Consider the following 18864-nt stretch of genomic DNA (forward strand, 5'->3'; position numbering starts at 1 on the left):
TTGGGAAGCTGAGGCAGGAGGATCGCTGTGAGTTCGAGACCAGCCTGGGCTACACAGTGAGTTCCAGGTCAGTCTCAACTACATAGTGAGACCCTGTCTCAAAACACCAAAAAAAAAAAAAAAAAAAAAAAAAAAAGTGTGAAAATAAACATCAAGAAAAAGACTCAGCATTTTTGTTTTCTGGTACCAGGGATCAAACTCAGGACCTTGTGCTTGCCAGGAAGGTGTGGAGCCACTGAGCTAAATCTCCAACCTTCAGCATTTGTAATAAAGCAGTGTTTCTATCACACAGAAGAGAAAAAATAATTAATTTTTAAAATTAATTTTATCAGTACATTTTAGGTATACAATATAATGATTTAAAATTTGTACCTTCATGTAACATATCTTAATTTTTATTATTTTCCCCATTCCCTTGCCCTCCCTTCAACCTCTCCACCCCTCCATATTTACAAAGACTTTCTTTCCATTTTTTTCATTTTCTCATATTAATTTATAGGAATAATATTAAAAATAATTAATTTTGACTTGGGATAAATTAAGAAAAAAATCATCCTAGTGAAAATGGTATTTGAGGACACAACTGAAGGACATAAATGTTTTCAAAATTTTCAAATATTAAAGAAACAAAGAGAAGAACCTGATAGGTAATATCAAATCTGACTCAGAGAGTCAAAGGTAGTCAAGACTCAGATATTTCAGAAGAAAAATCTCAGGGAAGGAATGTAACATGAAATGTACTACATTTTCTCATTGTTTCTTCCTAGAATTGCCTCTTGGCTATCCTTCCATAGCTGTTATTTTACGTCTATGACACAAAATGTGCATAGCATGAGACATTTTTATCCAGCTTTTCCACATTTTGACACGGAATTTACTGGGTACAGGAAAATATGAAAGCTTTAATGTAAAATCTCCAGAGTTGACCAAGATTAAAACAGAAGAACAATAAAACGTTCCAAGGCAGTCAACTGTTAAAAGAGTCAAATATTCTGTCTAATTTGGAGTCAGTGCACAACTTCTGTTTGGGCACTGACCAGCCATCATAATCCACTTGACCCAAAGGGGGAGTCATCCTTCACCAACAAAAACATCACAAGATTTACGTACAACAGCCCAGAGACAGCACTGTTGGCTCCGTGTTTTGGAGAAGGCTCGATGTTGATGCTATCTTGAGGAAATTTTAAAATAAAAATATACATTCAAGGAATTGCTATTTTCCCTTAATTACTATCAAATGCACAAAATGGCCTCTCACAAAAATGGGACCTCAGCTAAGTAGATAGAGAGCATGAGTGGCTTTTTTTAAGTTTTTGGTTTATTTTTAATATGAAGTTCATACTATAGCAGCTTTGGATTTAAACTATCATTTTACTCAAAAATTATTTTTTAAACGAAACTGCAATTTAAAAACAATTTTGGCATGATAAAATTATCAGCAAATAATATGATCTCTGAAATACAGGTGAGTCGAGTTCTAGTTGAGTTCTGGGTAACACAATTTCTATTGTTTCTGCTCTGTCTTCACTGTGAAACTGACATCATAGTCCAACACTTCAAAAGCCTTCCTCTCTGGTGCATCAGGTTCGTAGTATTTGTGGTTCCTCAGCCCCTAGCATCTCATTTTCGGCAGCAGTTTTATTGCTTGATTCAATGTCACAGAATTTTGAATGAATCAAGAAATATAAAACCATAAATCTCAGAGGTTGTAAAAGAGCTTTAACAAGTTATCACTCTGAGGCACCAGAGTCAACTCAGTGCAGTGACTGACATGAAGCTCTTTATATTTTCTCATTCAGTTTTCAAGACTTCATAAACAGAAAGTGCGGCGGATTTGAGTAGAGGAATTATTCTAATGTTGATTTCTCTCCTTCTTTAAGGATTTTATAAATTTTAAGACAAAATCTAGACTGCTTCCTAAGTTTAATATTGTAATGCTGCTGTCAAATCTTTTTTTAAAAAAAAACCCAGTTAAATATATGTATGCATGCTGTTTACCACGTAGAATTTTTTCACCTGAATTTAAAAAACTGTAAAGACAACAAATTGCATTTTCCACTGCTTTTCACTGTTATTCAAAGCCTAGGCTACTTTGCCTCTGGATTAGTTACTTCACAGTGTTGTCAACCATGTAAAACTGAAACTTAATGAGAGTTTTGCTGTAAAAAAAATATATTTAAAGAATGTAACAAGTTTTCTGGACACATTTAGTGATCTTGCAAACATTGGGAAAGAGGAATGATGGTATGAAAAATCATTTGAACTTCACAAATTCTATAACCATGAAACGCATGTCAGAGACCAAGGGCCAAGTTCCTTAGTTCCTTTGTAAAGAAACATTTTTGGTCATGTCCTGCTTTTGTCTAACACACAGGAGAAGAATCAAGTCTGAGTATCTTTCGGCATAGTACTGTTTTGTTGTTGTTGTTGTTTTGATACTGGGGATTGAACTCAGGACCTAGTGCTTGCCAGATAGGCAGAGCCACTGAGCTAAATCCTCAGCATAGTCCTGCTTTTGTCTAGCTTCCCTCAACACTGTTCTTTTTTATAAGTGGTATTGGTATGTAGATATTTGCTTCCATCCCTGGGAAAACAACTTTCTCTGTCCCATATAAGAATAGTACTAACAGGATTATTGTTTGACACACATAAAAAGGTAAAAATGAACAAAGAGTTTTATAGTTAAAATCTGGATTTGCATCTTGGCTCCATTATTTAACAGAATGACATTATTATTAAGCACACAAAACAAAACATAAAAACAGTTCACACTGTATAGGTTTGTTTGGAGGTTTAAGTACAACAGATCATGTTAATTAGATAACCCTGGTCCTTAACATATATTGATTTGAACTGCTGCAAAACAGTGTTTGTTTTATTAATATACGACTATTGAAACTGTTACATCATTAACCTATTATAAATTGAAACATGTCTGCTTCTTAGAAAAATACATAAAATGAAAATGTAAACATGTCAATGATATCAATTAATGCAGAGCTTCTTTTTAGATATTAGAGAAGTTCTAGAACAAACTTGAAATTAAGTCCTGATAACATAACATTTTAATATCTGAACTCACAGGAAGTCTCACTTATTTTAATAGCTGAACTCACAGGAGATTAATCTGGACTCAGTAAATTAATTAGGTAAAACTATATGCAGGTAATTGTATAGAACAGCAGATTCTGCAACTTCATTCAGGTTTATTTATTTTTGAGCCCTAGTTTTTCCTTTGGGTAGAATCTCACCATGTTGCTTAGGCTGACCTTGAACTCTCTTGAGTTCAAGCAATTCTCCTGACTCTGTTTCCTGAGTGGCTCGGACTCCAGGCATGTACCACCGTACCTAGCCCAAGAACCTTCTTTACTTCAGATGCTATAGTACGATTAGTAAATAAGAAAGTCGTGTTCTTGAAACTCACAATCTAGAGGAAGAATTTAATGCAATAGTTAATGTGTACCAGTAGGATCATTATCCCAGGCAGTGTAGAGAAGGAATTGCTTCATGGACTTCTCCCTGATTGAGGAGAAATGTGAAATAAGCTTTAAAGAAAGTATACATCTTTATCAATATGAAGGTTCCTGAGAAGACATTCCAAAGCATGATCGACAGACTGCAGGCAAGCCTCAAAAATTTTTAGAACAAATGAAGGAACACTTGTAATAAAAAGCTATAAAGCAATGCATTTTTGCTAAAACAGTTTTATTTAAGTAGCACAATTTTACTAGAAAATTTTAAATTGTATACTTTGAAGTCAACACTTTGGAATGATCTAGAAATATGTTTATGAAACACATCTTATGGTTTCAAAGAGTACATATGAGAGTAAAATCTTATTTCTGATCTTTCTATAGTGCTGACATAAATACAATCTTACTTTGCTATGGGAAAATTATTACTGCAAAAGGAAATATGCCCTTTGATAATGAATACAAGATACTCCAGAATGATATGTAAGAATTTTGTTCTAGTTTTTTTATTGAAATATCAAAAAAGAATGAAAAGAAAAAATAAAAATGTGATATCTGTTAAAAATGTTTCATTTAACCAAGACCTGTCATAGAAAGGTACAAGATCCCAATAATGAATGTAACTGTACTGTACTGTATACCTAAAACGTACCAATAAACTCAATTTAAAAATTTAAGTTTCATTTAAAGGATTTCACAAATTTTCATTTTCTTTTTACATGCTTTACTTTTTAGTTGTCTTTCCTCTTGCATTCTTAGTTTCTATTATCCTACAAAAATCACACAAAAAAGTTTAAACATCTTGCAGGAAGTGTTAGAAATGATCAAATGCCTTTGTTGCTTTGCTTTTGTCATGCCTAATTAGGGACTCAATGATTGTGACTTTTAATTCAGTAGACTTTGAAATTAAGCTCACTTTGCATATTCTTGAAGTATACAAAACAATCTAAGCAAAAAAAAATGTTAAATAAGGATGAAGATTTTTAATGAATCAGGAACAAAATGGACAACAATATATATTTGGTGTTTTATTGTCTCTCCTAAGGGACTCTAAGATCTACAAGAGCAGAAACAGGTCACCCTGTAGTTCTGTGTGCTCCAGGTACTCCCTAAAGTGTATTCTGTGAAATCCGTGCTGAAAGAATTAAAGAAGAAGAAAGTGACCTAAGTAAATGAAAATGATTTGTAGGCAAGTATAAATGAATAGTAATATTCAACGAATTCACAATAAAATTCTTGTCTTGGAATCTTTTCAATAAGAATTGGCAGCACAAATTGATTAAATATCACTGGTGGTTTCTGTTATGAGTGTATAATGAGTTTATGAGTAGTTCTTTTTGGGCCTTCACAAAAGCCACTGTGGTCAAAAACAAAATTAAATTACCTATGACCAAAGTCATTATAGACAAAAAATAAAGATCAGTTGACTCACTGTAGAGAAAGCAGAATTGCAACAAGTGAGCAAAGTTGGATGCTACTTTATTTTTTACTTAGTGGATCAAATATCCTGCAAACATCATTAGACTCAGGCTTCTGAAATAATATCATCCCTGAGCAGACACATTGCTAAAACACCTTTATGATCATTATGACAATCCCTTAAATCTATATCTCCAAAAAGGCTAATGAAAGAAAATCATATTGCTGTGTTAAAGTGGATCTTTAAGAAGCTCTGGTCCAAATTTTATGGCCATGTTACCCCACATCATTAAAAAGGATGAATGGAATAACTTTTCATTGCCATATTATTTTCAAAATCTTAAACCATGCAAAGATTTTCACAAATTTATCTTACGTTTGCATATTAAAATTATTCTAACCATTAAGATATGTTCTTGAGTTCTAACCACAAGAACCTAAGAAAATATGTTATTACTGTTGACATAAACTCAATTTAAGATATGAAGTTTTAGAGTCAGAAGAAATAAATTCAGAAAGATCTGATCCCTTCAGTGTTAAAGAAAAATTTATTTCAACTGAGCTCCCACAGCTATTAGATTAACTTATCTATTTAAATAATTTTAGGAAAACTCAGGAAGTAAATTCAGGTTAGCTGTAATCTGAAATACTTATGAAATAGCAATAGAGCTGTTAGACATAAGAAAGAATAACGTGTCAAATTCAAAAGAAATTGAGCACATTTTAAAATTCAAAAGACTCTTTTATATTTTTTTGCTGTTTTTCATCTTATACACAGTTTTTCCAGCTATTGTTCTGGAATAGATAATTAATGTCAATCCAGAATGAAAAGAGAGTCAATATTTTCTGGAGATAGAAATAAATATTCTTTTGAGGATTCTTTTAACCACAAATTGTGATGGAAGCACAAATCATATTGAGTGATATGTATGAGAGGGCTGTGGTTTCTTTATTAAATAACCTCAAATCTGTGGAAAGTTCATGGGGAAACTATTATTACCCTATGACTACTTCTTTAATATTTTACTTCTGACAAATCAAGAACCTCAGCAAGAAAAGAGAGACAATCTAGCAGTTTCATCTGTTGTTGGACTATAGGCTTTTTCTAAATTAATATTGTCTAATATTTATTTTATTAATATCTTACCTCATAATATTCTAAGAGCCTTCATACTTCTCTACACATTTTACCCTTACCATACACTTGTGAGAAAAACATTTCAAATGTGTATATACAGATATATAATGAATATTGTCGACAAGTGCATGGAAAAAGTTAAAGCAATCTATGAGTGACCATTTGAAGTTACAAAACACAAATAGCAGAACCCAGGTCTCTCACACTGCTGATCATAAAATTCATTAATTTTCCATTATATATCGCAATCAAGTATAGACATTTCAACACAGATGCCGAAAACCACTACCAATTACTTAATCACATTGCCACCCTTCAGTGAAGATGTTTATTAATTTGGCAAACCATGTGTCTCCAGCCACTTAGAGGTGAATAACAATTACCATGAAACCGAGCACTAATTTCGAAAGAAGCAGTTTACTTCGGGGTGATTAGATTCTATGGTGCTCTGATGGTAACACTCACCTCTTTTTGACGGTACTTAATGGCCAATTTTAGTCTTGCGAGATCATTTCCACTTTGTTCTTCAAGCAGACTGTTGTCATCTCGGTAATTAAGAATAATTTCCAGTTCTCTGGAACTCCTCGTCTGATCCAGGAGATCCTTTGCAAACTGCTTGCACTGTCGTGACAGCTCCTCATACTCTGACTTGAATTCATTTTCCACTTTACTCAGTTCCTGGAGCTCCCAACTCAGCTGAAAGGCTGTGAGAAAAGGATCTTCGCTGGACAGCGCGATGAGCGAGGGACTGGCCAGAGCCTTGTAAATGTTGAGTCTGGAACGCGAGTGGCGGAGGCTGTCCACGTCTGAGCTGGAGACGCATTCCACACAGTTACAGCGGACCTCGTGGGGTCGGGGCACAGAGACGCCTTTCTGAACTAAAAGTTTTATTATCTCATAGTTATTTGTATGGGCTGCCAAAATGATTGGGGTAATGTCAGGAGTAAATTCAGAAAACTGCTTATCAAGGAGTATGGGAGGTACCTAGGAGAAAAGAAGAAAGCAGAGGTGATGAATATTTATCCATTTGTTCAAGTCAAACAGCATATTATAGCAGTGTTGAATATTTTCATAAATCGTTTGCTAGATTATTCTTTGCAAGAAAGATACATTCTTCGCTCTAAAGATAGAAAAAAAAAAAGAAAAAGGAAAAAGAGTTTTCCAGTGTGACACATTATTCTTTCTGTAACCTGAATTGTGACATTTTATGAAATCTTAAAGTAAGGTGGCCAGAGAAACGTTTTTCTTGATAAAAATCATTTATTGCTCCCAAATTATTTTCTAACTGAAACTTTTGCTTTCCTTTATCCTAGGTTTTGATTTCCTAAATAATCACAAAATATATGAATTATACTTAATGAGCTGTTTTAAATTTAAGCTCTTTCTCTTCAATAGTATTCTTTTAAATCCCAATCAAAGATTTTTAATTTGTTTGTTTGCTTTTAACTGTGTTATCTTCTGCCTTCCTAACATTCAGACTAATGACTAAAGGTGGAAGCAGAAATAAGTGGGCTAGCCTCAGGATTTCTATTTCTATCTTTTCGGGGGCATATTTTTCAGATAACAAGAGATGTTCCACTCCTAAGATTAATATATTTTTAGAAAGAAACAAACATTGAACCTGGTTACCTGTGTGAACTCCCATTGAATGAGATCACTAATGTGTTTACCCATTATTTTCTTTGAGTCGTACTCTTGGGATGGTAATGAAGAAAATAGTAACACTTCTAGCTACATTAACTCTTGCCTTTTATTACTCATATTTTACCTATGTGATCCCTCAGGAAGTGCAAGACCTGTGATTTGAACCCACATTCACCTGTCTGACACCCTACTGTGTAGAAATAGCATGCAAGTGTATGTACCGTGTTGCTTTACTGTTTTGAGTTTAATATTCTTGATGGCACAGAGTAACAGAAGCATCTGTGAAAAATACATGCTATGTAAAGATAAGATAGGCAGAAGAAATATTAACACCTATTACATTAAAACATGATGAGGATGATCTATGAAGAAAAATCACAAAAGAATTAATGGAACACAGTTGTCAAGAAAAAATGATACAACTAAATTTCAAATACAGTATTTTCAAGTAGAAGTATAATTTTTATATGTGACTAATTAAACACATGTTTTGAATTCATCTAGCCATTTAGAATATGTTTATATAATATGAAAGTGAATACATAAATATCAAACACTATGCAAATATTAAAATGATTTACTTAGAGGTTATTTTAAGATGCATACCAAAAGTTTATAGTAAAGATGGCAAAAAAACACTATTTAAAAAATATCTTTACAGTCATATTTTGAGGGGAAAATGAAAGTGTGCAGAAAAATAGAAAGGTGACTAAGTGAAAAGTATGAAGTACAGTTGCAACTCCAGCTCTCCTAGAGTAGTCAGAGGTAGGGAAACCTGATGGTACAAGCACAGGGTTAACCTGGAGAGTCCTGGCAGCCCCAAGTAAACAAGAGATGGACAGTCCCTTTCGGAGATACCCATGAGTCCTGCAAGCTTCATATCCGGTGTGGGGATATTGTCTGAACATTACTCTTCTTGCTTGGTAGACTAGCTTTGGGGGTCAAATCTACTGCGGTGCTCACCATTTTTTGGAATCCTATAAGGAGAGCCCATCCCGGGGGGAGGGGTTCTATTGACTGGTGCTGAGGTACTCTGGGGATCAGTCAACACAGTTGTAGATCTCGGGGACAGCCGGTTGCAGTGACTGGGTAGGAGACAGCTAGTAGAGAGATTCAGTTCACAGGCTCCAGAGAAGATTAAGCATCAGGGAATTCAGGCTATGGAGTGATTGTTCATGTGTGGCCCTGCCCTCTGTAGTGAGGAACAAGTCCTTTCATTTGTGGTTTTAGGGACCTGGGTGAAACAGTAGCAAGACTGCAGCTGGTAGGTTAACCTGTTCCTATGGCTGTCACCTTGATCACAGAATGGCTTATTTCCCCCACTCTCTGATGTGTTTGGGGACATATTTCACCTTGCACATTTGCCACGCTACTGGGTATATGGACTGAGGCAGACTCCCGAGAGAGTGCACATCTAATTTGCCCACATTTTGTGGATCTAACTGCAGCTAGATGATTTTTGAGATGTGCATTAAAAGAAAAAAGCAAATATGGGGAGAAAATTATTAACATTGCCACAGCCCAGGAAGTATTAACTGGTCAGGCCTGGAGGGGGGTACATGGGGCAGATCTCAGCCAATGGCAGTGCAAACCTGTCTAGTAACAGCGAACAGCAAACACAACAAACAGCTGCAACTTGCTGTCCCCTCTCCATGCTTGGTAGATTCCAATAGTTAAGGACTTGGGAAGAATCTTCTCCAACTTGAGCATCTTGGGCAGAAGGAAAATTTTTATTCATTTTTCCTTTTTCCTTATCCTTCCAAATTATATTAACTTTTATAAAAACTGAAAATTACATTGTAGTTTTCTCTTACTCTTTTCTTTTTTCCCTTAAAAAAAAAAGAGAAAACAGTTGTGCTTCTTTAGTTTGCTCTTCCCCACCTGGTTTTACAATTGTTTTATTACTTTTATCTTTATTCTTCTCTTTTTAGTTTAGTCCATATTATTTTTGCCCATTTCTTTTCTATTGTTGTTGGTGGTATGGTTGTTGATTTTAAGAGCTTTTTTTTTTTTTTTAACTTAGATCTATATCATTTGTCTTTGTGCTATTCGTACTGTGCTTTATTTTCTCCTCTGAGTTGTACTGGGGGTCTAACTCTAAAGAGAAGGCTGAAAATTAATAATACTCTCATGAATATCCTGAAACCAAAATAATCAATATACTCACAGTTGGCAAAATAGACTTCAAGCCAAATCAGTCAGCAGAGACAAAAAAAAAAATCACTAATTTTAGATAAAGACAACAATCCATCAAGAAGACATGATATGTGTATAAGCATCCAACTTCAAACAATCACTACAGAGCATAATGTAAGAGATGAGCTATAGCATAGTAGTGGAAACTTCAACACTACTATTAAAAATATGTAGACTTCTCAGACAAAAAAAATCAACCCAGAAATATCAGAGTTAAATTAATATGTCAGAAAGACAACAGATATTTCTACAATATTTCATTCAACAGCCTCAGAGTACACATTCTCCTCATCAGCAGACAGAATTTTCTCTAGGATAGGTCACATTTTACACCATCAAGCATATTTTAGTAAAAAAAAATGAAATAATCTCTTGTATCTTATGACTATATGGAATGAAACTAGCAGTCAACATCAAGAGAAAGTTCAGAAAATATACAGACAAATGGGTATTGAAGAATATGTTTTTAAATGAGCAGTAGACCTTTGAAGAAATCAAGGAGCTGTATTAATATTTCTAAAATCAAATGGAAATGAAAGTGCAATTTACTGTAATGTATTGGATACAGTGAAGGTAATTCTAAGAGGAAAATATATAGCTCCACGTGCCTACATTAAATATTCAATGAGACCTCAAATAAATAACCTGATGATACATCTAAAGTTCTCAGAAAAACAGGAAAAACCTAAACCCCAAATCAGTAGAAGGAAATAAATAATAAAGATCAAGGTAGAAGTAAATTAAATAGAAACCAAAAGAGTAATACAAAAGGATTGAGGAAATGAAGAGTTTGTTCCTTAGAAAGATAAAATGATTGCCAAACCCTTAGCTAAATTAATCAAGAGAAAGAGAAGGTAAATAAATAAAATTAGACAAGAGTAAGGAGATATTACAACAGACATACTGAAATCCAGAAATCATAAGGGAATATTTTGAAAATCTATTACGTTCATAAATTGGAAAACCTAGAAGAAGTGGACAAATTTCTTGACATATATGACTTATTAAAGTTGAATCAAAAGAATACAAAAAGCAAAATAAATCAATAATAAGCAGAGACTGAAACAGTGATAAAATGTGTCTCAATAAAGACAACTCCAGGATATGATAGAGTCGCTGCTGAATTTTACTAGACTTCAAAGAACTAATAACAATGTTCTAATACTAATACTACTAATATTAGTAATAACTAATACTAAAACTACTCCATAAAACAAAAGGAATAAGTGCTTTCAAACTTATTCTATGAACTCAATATCACCATGTACCAAAACTTGATTAAATGTACAACAAAAGAAGAAAACTATATGCCAACCTATAAATGTAAAGATGTTCAATAAAATATTTCCAAATCAAATTCATCTTCACATTAAAAATATCCTATACCACGACAAGTTGATTTCATTCTAGGGATGTTAGAAAATGTAGAGACATTAGAACTTTGAAAGGCATCCCTGTTCAAGGACAGAACAAATTTTGACAAATATTGTTAACATGGTCAAGCTTTCTGCAAATTATTTGCTATCTCTATCAAAATACCAGTGACATTTTTCACAGAACTGGACAAAAAAAAGCAAACCTAAACTTCATGTGGAAGCACAGGAGACCTACAATAGCCAAAGCATTCCTGTGCAAAGAACAGTACACATTGGAGGCATCAAAATACCCAATTTAAAAGAAAAAGTGTAGTATTGGCATACAAATTTACATATAGGCTGATGGAGTGGAAGAGAAGGCCTGGGAATAAAACCGTGCCCCATCAAGTGTCCGATTCTTGTCAAAAGATCCAAGAACATAAACTGGAGGGTAGACAGCCTCTTCACAGAAGCTTCAGCTTCTTCAGTTGGCTGGCTGCAAGGCAGAGTGGCCCAGGGCAGAGAGGGCATCACAGAAGGGAACCAGTTCATGGTGGTGGAAGACAGAAAAAGCAAGCAAGAGAACTTCACAGGGTCTTTCTGCCCCTTTTGTCTTATCCAGACTACTTAGGGTGGGTAGCACTCAGACCCTTAATCCTATGGTCCTTAAACCTAGCACTGCACAATGAATCAATCATATACTCTAGATTCAGCCATTTTTAAAAAAGCCCCACTGCGACTGCATAAGGTTTTAGGGAGACAACTAGTCATGAGCCATAACAAAATCTATTCATCTGATAGAGTATTTAATATCCAGAATAGAGTACTCAATACCAAAAGATCAAGTAATTCAATAGATAGATGGGTGAATGAGTCAAAAAGACATTTCTCAAAAGCAGATGTACAAGTGGCAATGATTACATGTGAAATAATTCAACATCTTTAGCCATCAGGAAAATGCAAATCAAGCTACATTGCTATTGCATGCCACCCCAACCAGAATGGCTATTATCAAGGAAAAATATTACGATGAAGATATGGGGTAAAGGAGCCCTTCTATGTTATTGGTGGAAATGTAACAGAATAGCCACTAAGGAAATCAATGGGGAGGTTCCTCAAAAGCTAAAATTAGAAATAACATATGGTCCTTCTCTACCCTTTGTGAGTATATACCTGAAGGAATCGAAGTCAGCATACAGTCAAGATACGTATACACTCATGTTTATTCCAGAAATATTCACAATAGCCAGATTAGGGAAGCAGCCTTCATGCCCATGAGGAGATGAAAGGATAGAAAAAATATAGCTTATATATATATATATTGGGATATTATTTGTTTTCAGGAAAATGGATTGCACAATAATAAATCATCATTTTAAGCAAAATAAGACAGAATCGGAAAGGTAACCACTGAAAAATGAGGTGAAGTAGGAGTTGAGTCGGAAGAGGGAAGGGGAAGAGAAGGTTACAGGGAAAAGAGATGTGATAAAATATATGCAAGTGTGCAAAGGTCAGGGGAAACCCATTGTACTGTTCAGTTATTATGTTCAAATAAAGATGAAAAATGTTGAAAGAAAATTTAAAAATAAAATAGGCTTATAAATAATATTGGAGGCGAGCTAGGCGCAGTGACGCATTTCTGTCATTCTAGAACTCTCAGAAGCTGAGAAGGAGGATAACAAATCTGAGTCCAGCCTGGGCAAATTAGGGAGACCTTTTCACAAAACAAAAAATTAAAAAAGGGGCTGGAAATATAGCTCATCGCAAAGGCCCTGGGGTTGTATCCCTGGTATGGGAGGGAAGAAGGACAAGAATAGGCAGACATTTGTTTACATAGAATTTTACATTTAAGTGAGATCAACACATATTGTATTACTTTCCAACTAACTGTCTTTCCTTCTAACGATGCAGAAAGTTAAATTTAATTATATATTCATTATACAGAAAAAAATGTCTGTAGGTGAAACCAGAGGGGCTATTCAAGCATTAGGTTTTACTAGATATTTAGGGGCAACAAAACAATAAAAGCAAGTTCCTGTGATAACAAAAGTAAGTTTGAACATATTTAAATGACTGATAAAATTTGAAGGAGTTTTTTTTTGCATTCAGTACAATTTTATTCTAGATTTCTATACTATTTTTAAACTCAACAATTTTAAATTACCTATGAAACAGTATGAACACTAGAAAATGTTATGGAAAAAGGCATAATATGACCATCTTGCAAAACAAATTTTTCAGAAAACTTCCAGTATTATACTATTAGATGGATATATAGCTACCTGTTGGATTACACTATGTAAGACTATACCAAGAATAAATACTCTGATAGTGATTTATAATAATAAATTACTATGAATTAAACATTTGAAATTATAAATATCTCTAATTTTATCTTTTACAACAAATTTTTGTTTTAAAAGTACATTTTGAATGGAGCGATTTTTTAGATCTAAAGATAATCTATTGGTCGATATGTATAAGTAAGCACCCATTTTTTTTTTTTTTTTTGGTACTAGGAATCAAACCTGGGTCCTTGAGCTTGCAAGCTGTGAAACCACTGAGCTAAATCACCAGCCCCGTAACCATGTTTAATATATAATTTTAACTATGTTAGAGCTTCCTCTTAATATTTGTTTTAAATTCATCATTGCATATTGTCTTTACCACTAATTCCCCGGAACTGAGCTGGTCATAGATCACTAGACTTTAGGAACTATTAGCCTAGCTTATTCCACATGAAGTTTTCCTGAGACTCTGATGCAGCTAAGCATCATCCAGGTGTGGAAGGGTAGGTTCATGTCAACTCCATTCCACTGTACTAACAACTAAATTTAAAAAGACTTTAAAATAGTTGCTGCATTTAAAATAATTTAAAATAATACATGCCTATATTAATTATTACACAGTAGTTGAAAACATCTAGGTTTTTATTATTCTATCATTTACAATTTTCACTTCTGTGGTTTAGATTAGTTTTGTCTTTCAAAAGTTAATGTGCTGGCTCATTGTCCCCCAGATGAACCATACTGAGAGGTGGTGAAATCCCAAGCTCTAGGGCCAATTGGCAGGTGACTGGATCATGTGGCACTACCTTCATGAATGTGTTCATTTCTTTCTCAGAGACTGCTTGCCTTCATTCTGTCTCAAAAGACTCCCTTGCTGCCAGGGCCTTTCCCTTTCCCTTCCCCACGTTGAGTTGACATGTGTTGTCCGGCAGAGAGAATGCTGGAGTCATGATCATAAATTTCACCGATTTAGGATTATTTCTTTATTTTAAAGAATACATTGTGATTAGTTGCCATAATCATTTTACATTTGTTGTTCAAGTATGACATGCATACAGGAAAGTGAACAAATGGTAACATACATAATAAGGTTCTTTCTAATAATACTAGCATAGCATATTTTGAAGGATAAATGAAAAATTTGGATGGTTGAGGAAAAGGGAGAAAGCCTGGTAGTATATTCTGTTTTTGTTTTTGTTTGAAACAGGGCCTCACTATGTACTTGAGACTGACCTGGAACTCACTGTGTAGCCCAGGCTGGTCTCGAACTCACACAGATCCTCCTGCCTCAGCCTCCTGAGTGCTAAGATTACAGGCGTGCACCACCACGCCCAGCTAGTATATTCTGAATTAGAGCTGTAGCAATGGAAAAAGTAAAACTGTTCTTCCACTCTATCAAATGGTGGTAGTGGGGAGATAGCAGAAGAATCTGGTAGAATAAATAAACAATAAGTGCAAAGATATCAAAAGTGATATCTAGTTCAGATTCTCTGGAATTCCTTTAAATTCAGACGTTGATGTCAATTTTCCTAATGCTCAACTGTTTAGAAGAGAAAGGTGAACATAAATGAAATTCTAAAGCTCGAAGAAGTTCCATTGTAGGAGGCTATATTAGTACAGTTGTCACTGCCAGGCCCTAACAGAAACTTTTACTGCAATCATAAATCCAAATAGGACCAATAGCCCTTCCTTCTTTCATCTGCCTTTCTGATCTTATGAATAAGGGTTGATAAAGGAGTAATTCTTTTTACTTTTTAGTTAATTATCATTTTAATGGCATTAATTTGTGAGGTGTTAGGACTGTAAATGTATGTGGTATGAACAAGGTCTTGGGTTTCATCTCTACAGCTACCAGGAAACAAAAGAAAACCAAATAAAACAGCAACCAAAAACCCGAACATTTGTGGGGTTTAGTGCAATAATTTGACACATGGATAAAATGTGTAACTACCTAATCAGTCAATTTCCATCTCCTTAAATATTTTTAAACTTATACTAACACATTATAATTGCATATGTTCATGGGTTATACTGTATAATCTTAAAAGGTACATTTTACAGACATCTCGGGAAAATAAAACTGCCCTCTCCAACTTCCTCCTGCGAGGGAAAATCTGCAAAACTGAATCCATGGGGATTCAAACTGTGATTCTGTGGTTTGTGTTCACTTGGCTCCTGCTGCTGAGACATCTTCCAGTTCCTTATCGACTTTACTGTCTATTCTGACTCAGAATTTAAGGAAGTCTAAAAGAGGAGACATTTAATCTCAGGATCACAAAAAAATCCCAGAGTATGGGCTTTGTGCTCTTTCTCATGCTTTAATTTCAAACCAATCTATTGTTTCCACCCCTTTCCTTTGCTTTGACATCTTCAATATGCAGCTCTTTTTCTTTTTTGAAGTTCCATTGTTACACATAAAAAACATATTTATATAAGATGTAAATGCTATTGTAAATGCTCAGGAAATATTACTGAATGGTTTTCATCAAATCATACTTTCAAATTTTCCATCTGGCATAATTAAGGACTGATATGAATATCACGAGCATATCTCTAGATGAAAATCATACTGTTAGATTTTTCTTGCCTTGAGATGGCTGCTGCATAAAACAGCAGCCTTCTCCTTCCCATAATGCCCTGCTTCTCATTTAGTATATGGCTTCTTTCACCAAAAGGACAACATTTTTCTTCCCAAAATGCCCATCTTCCTGCCAAAAGAGTAACCTGATGCTTGCTACCTCCCTAGCAACTAGTGACGCCACAGGCTCCTCCAATCCCTTACTGATACATCACTCGACCCCACCCCAGCTCCTACAAGCCCCACCCCAGCTCCTATAAGATGTGCTCCCTGTCTCCCACCATATTGCTCTCAGAGGCAGACCAACAGATTCTTTCTACAATAAAGGCTTGTTGCGGTTCTGGTCTGGACTTGGTTTTTTGCTCTTTTACCTGATACCTACTGTGCTTGATATATTTCAGCTGAAATAGAATCTATAGATATGAAAGTATTACAGCCAGGCAAATAAACGTACTTGAAAATATACATTCGCATTATTAATAAACATGAAATAAATCCCAAACCTTTAAAAACTTTTTCAAGTTATTGAGTCACACATTTCACTCAGTAATGTAAAACTAAGAAGAGACAATTAAGATCATAAAATCCAATGGATGCTTCTTTTTAAATATGACCTGAAGTTATTCTACTTTCATTTTTTTATACTTCATGAGTGGATAATTATTCAGTATCTTTATCTCAACTTTACAACAGCATTAGCTATATTAATAACTGAATCACTTTAATATAAAAAAACATTAAAACTTATTGACACATGAGAAATCTGTTACAGCATAAACTGAAAGCAAGTTTTACCAATTATCCAAATGCTTCACCTTGAAGTGACTCAGAATCAATCTCTAGATATTTTAAAATCTAGAGCATGATATTTTATTCAATATAGATCTCTCTCTTTATCACTAGAATATACATTTTAGAACTATGAGTACTGAAATATAAATTTTTAGTAGAGACATTCATCCTGAAGGGACGTAAGAATGTTTGTTCGCTTAAATTCAATATCTGTTAAAATGGTCTGTGGATTCAAATAAAATTGTTTGGTATATTTAAGACATTAATAATAAAAACATCCATAATTTAATCTGAAACTTTTCTTATTTAGCAATATTAGGTATGAAAGTCTGAAAATGTCTGTTACATGAAAATAATACTTTTGATAACATGAAATTTCTATGAGTTAAGTATTTATTTTATATTCCAGCAGATAGCAGAATACTAGAAGCTTTATAAAATATGCAGTATTTTTCCAAGTGTCTCAATAAAAATTTCCTAAATTCTATAGTTTTGTTTTTAGCTTCAAGTTTTTAATCTATTCTATCAAAGACACATTTTTAAAATTTAGGATTATAAAAATCAAACATGTCTCTCTCACACACACAGAGTGACTCACTAATTCAAACCAACATAATGAAGTTGCAATTTAAAATTATATTTTAAGATTCATTTAACAGTAGTTACTTAAAATCTGAAAATTTTCCTATACACAGGCACATTCATACAAATACATGCACATATATTCATAATAAGCTATTTGCTAAAAGCAAGTGAATATCATATAAATGAATGAATGAACAAATGAATAGATAAATAGATGGGCATATTAGGTTAAAATTTTATCTATGCAAAATTAACTGTGTTATTTTAGGCCTAAACTTCTGTGGGTAAAACTTGACTTTTGCATAATAGGAACTCTCTGATCTTAGCATTATGTTAAGACTTTACCAGTTTATTTGGTGTTGTAAGTGCAAACACTTCTGAGTAGCCCACTACTGCTGATGGCTGCATCATTAAATATACAGTGATACCTCAGTTCAAAAACTCAATTCTTCCCAGGATTCTGGTTGCAAACCAGTTGGATGAGAACCAAGTCAAATTCAATAATTAAGTTTAATGTTGACCTTATGTTTTATCAGACATCTGGTAAAAATTTGATCCAGAAAATAATTACAAAAACAGAAAATATGTACCAAAAAAAAAATAAATAAAGAAGAGAATCAAGGCAGGCGTGTAGGGGGGAGGAAGTAAAGGGAAAGAGGATGATGTATAAAGGAGTTAAGGTGTGTCATGTATATGAAGCAACTCCACACAGGGAACTGAACGTTGTGTACAGCAAACATGTACTAATAAACTAATTTTTTTAAAAAGGAATTGACTACTATTACAGATATATGGCTCTAAGTCCAGAGTTATTAAATAATTGTCTGATGTATTCATTTTTTGTAAATCTGAGACAGCTTGTAGACCTTATTTCAGCAAGAATAGTTTTCTAAACAAAATTCATAGTATTATTCATGAAAAAATGTATTCAATTATACCCAAAATACATTTTAAAACATAAATTATATAGCAACATACACATTTCTCTATTTAATGCATTTAATAAAATATTAATACATTTTAATGCATTTAATAAAAAAATATATATAGGAAGGTAGTAGACAAATTTTGAAGTAATGACCAACATGTAAATATAGATGTATAGTATAACAGTGACGTGATAGGAAAATCTTTATGATTTTTATTACTGCAAAGACACAGCAGCATAGCATTACTGAATCACATTTATACTTGAAATTATATATGCATATATGATTACACATACATATAAATCTATATGTGTATATTCCATTTAGAATTAATTCCATTTAGAAATGTAATATTCCTCATGCTTGTTCATATACAAGTTCATAGATAGTTTTATCTACCATATCCTCAAGTCTAATTAAATTACAGTTAAAACACTCAAATGCGATTTTCAATGAGATATATATAT

At 33.7% G+C, this 18864-nt stretch overlaps 1 protein-coding gene across 9 annotated transcripts in view; it reads right to left on the minus strand.

Moving 5' to 3' along the window:
• Trpc4 (transient receptor potential cation channel subfamily C member 4) overlaps nucleotides 1–18864 on the minus strand; it is a 234793-nt gene that overhangs the window by 109908 nt on the left and 106021 nt on the right. For all 9 annotated transcript variants that reach the window (XM_010635197.2, XM_033760014.1, XM_010635196.2 and 6 more), the window contains exon 3: nucleotides 6496–7014. In XM_010635197.2, the coding sequence (XP_010633499.1) occupies nucleotides 6496–7014 (519 nt within the window). The remainder of the gene's footprint in view (nucleotides 1–6495; nucleotides 7015–18864) is intronic.

The sequence above is a fragment of the Fukomys damarensis genome, unplaced genomic scaffold, assembly GCF_012274545.1.
Source record: "Fukomys damarensis isolate Sample0158 unplaced genomic scaffold, DMR_v1.0_HiC HiC_scaffold_38, whole genome shotgun sequence".
Lineage (NCBI taxonomy): Eukaryota > Metazoa > Chordata > Mammalia > Rodentia > Bathyergidae > Fukomys > Fukomys damarensis.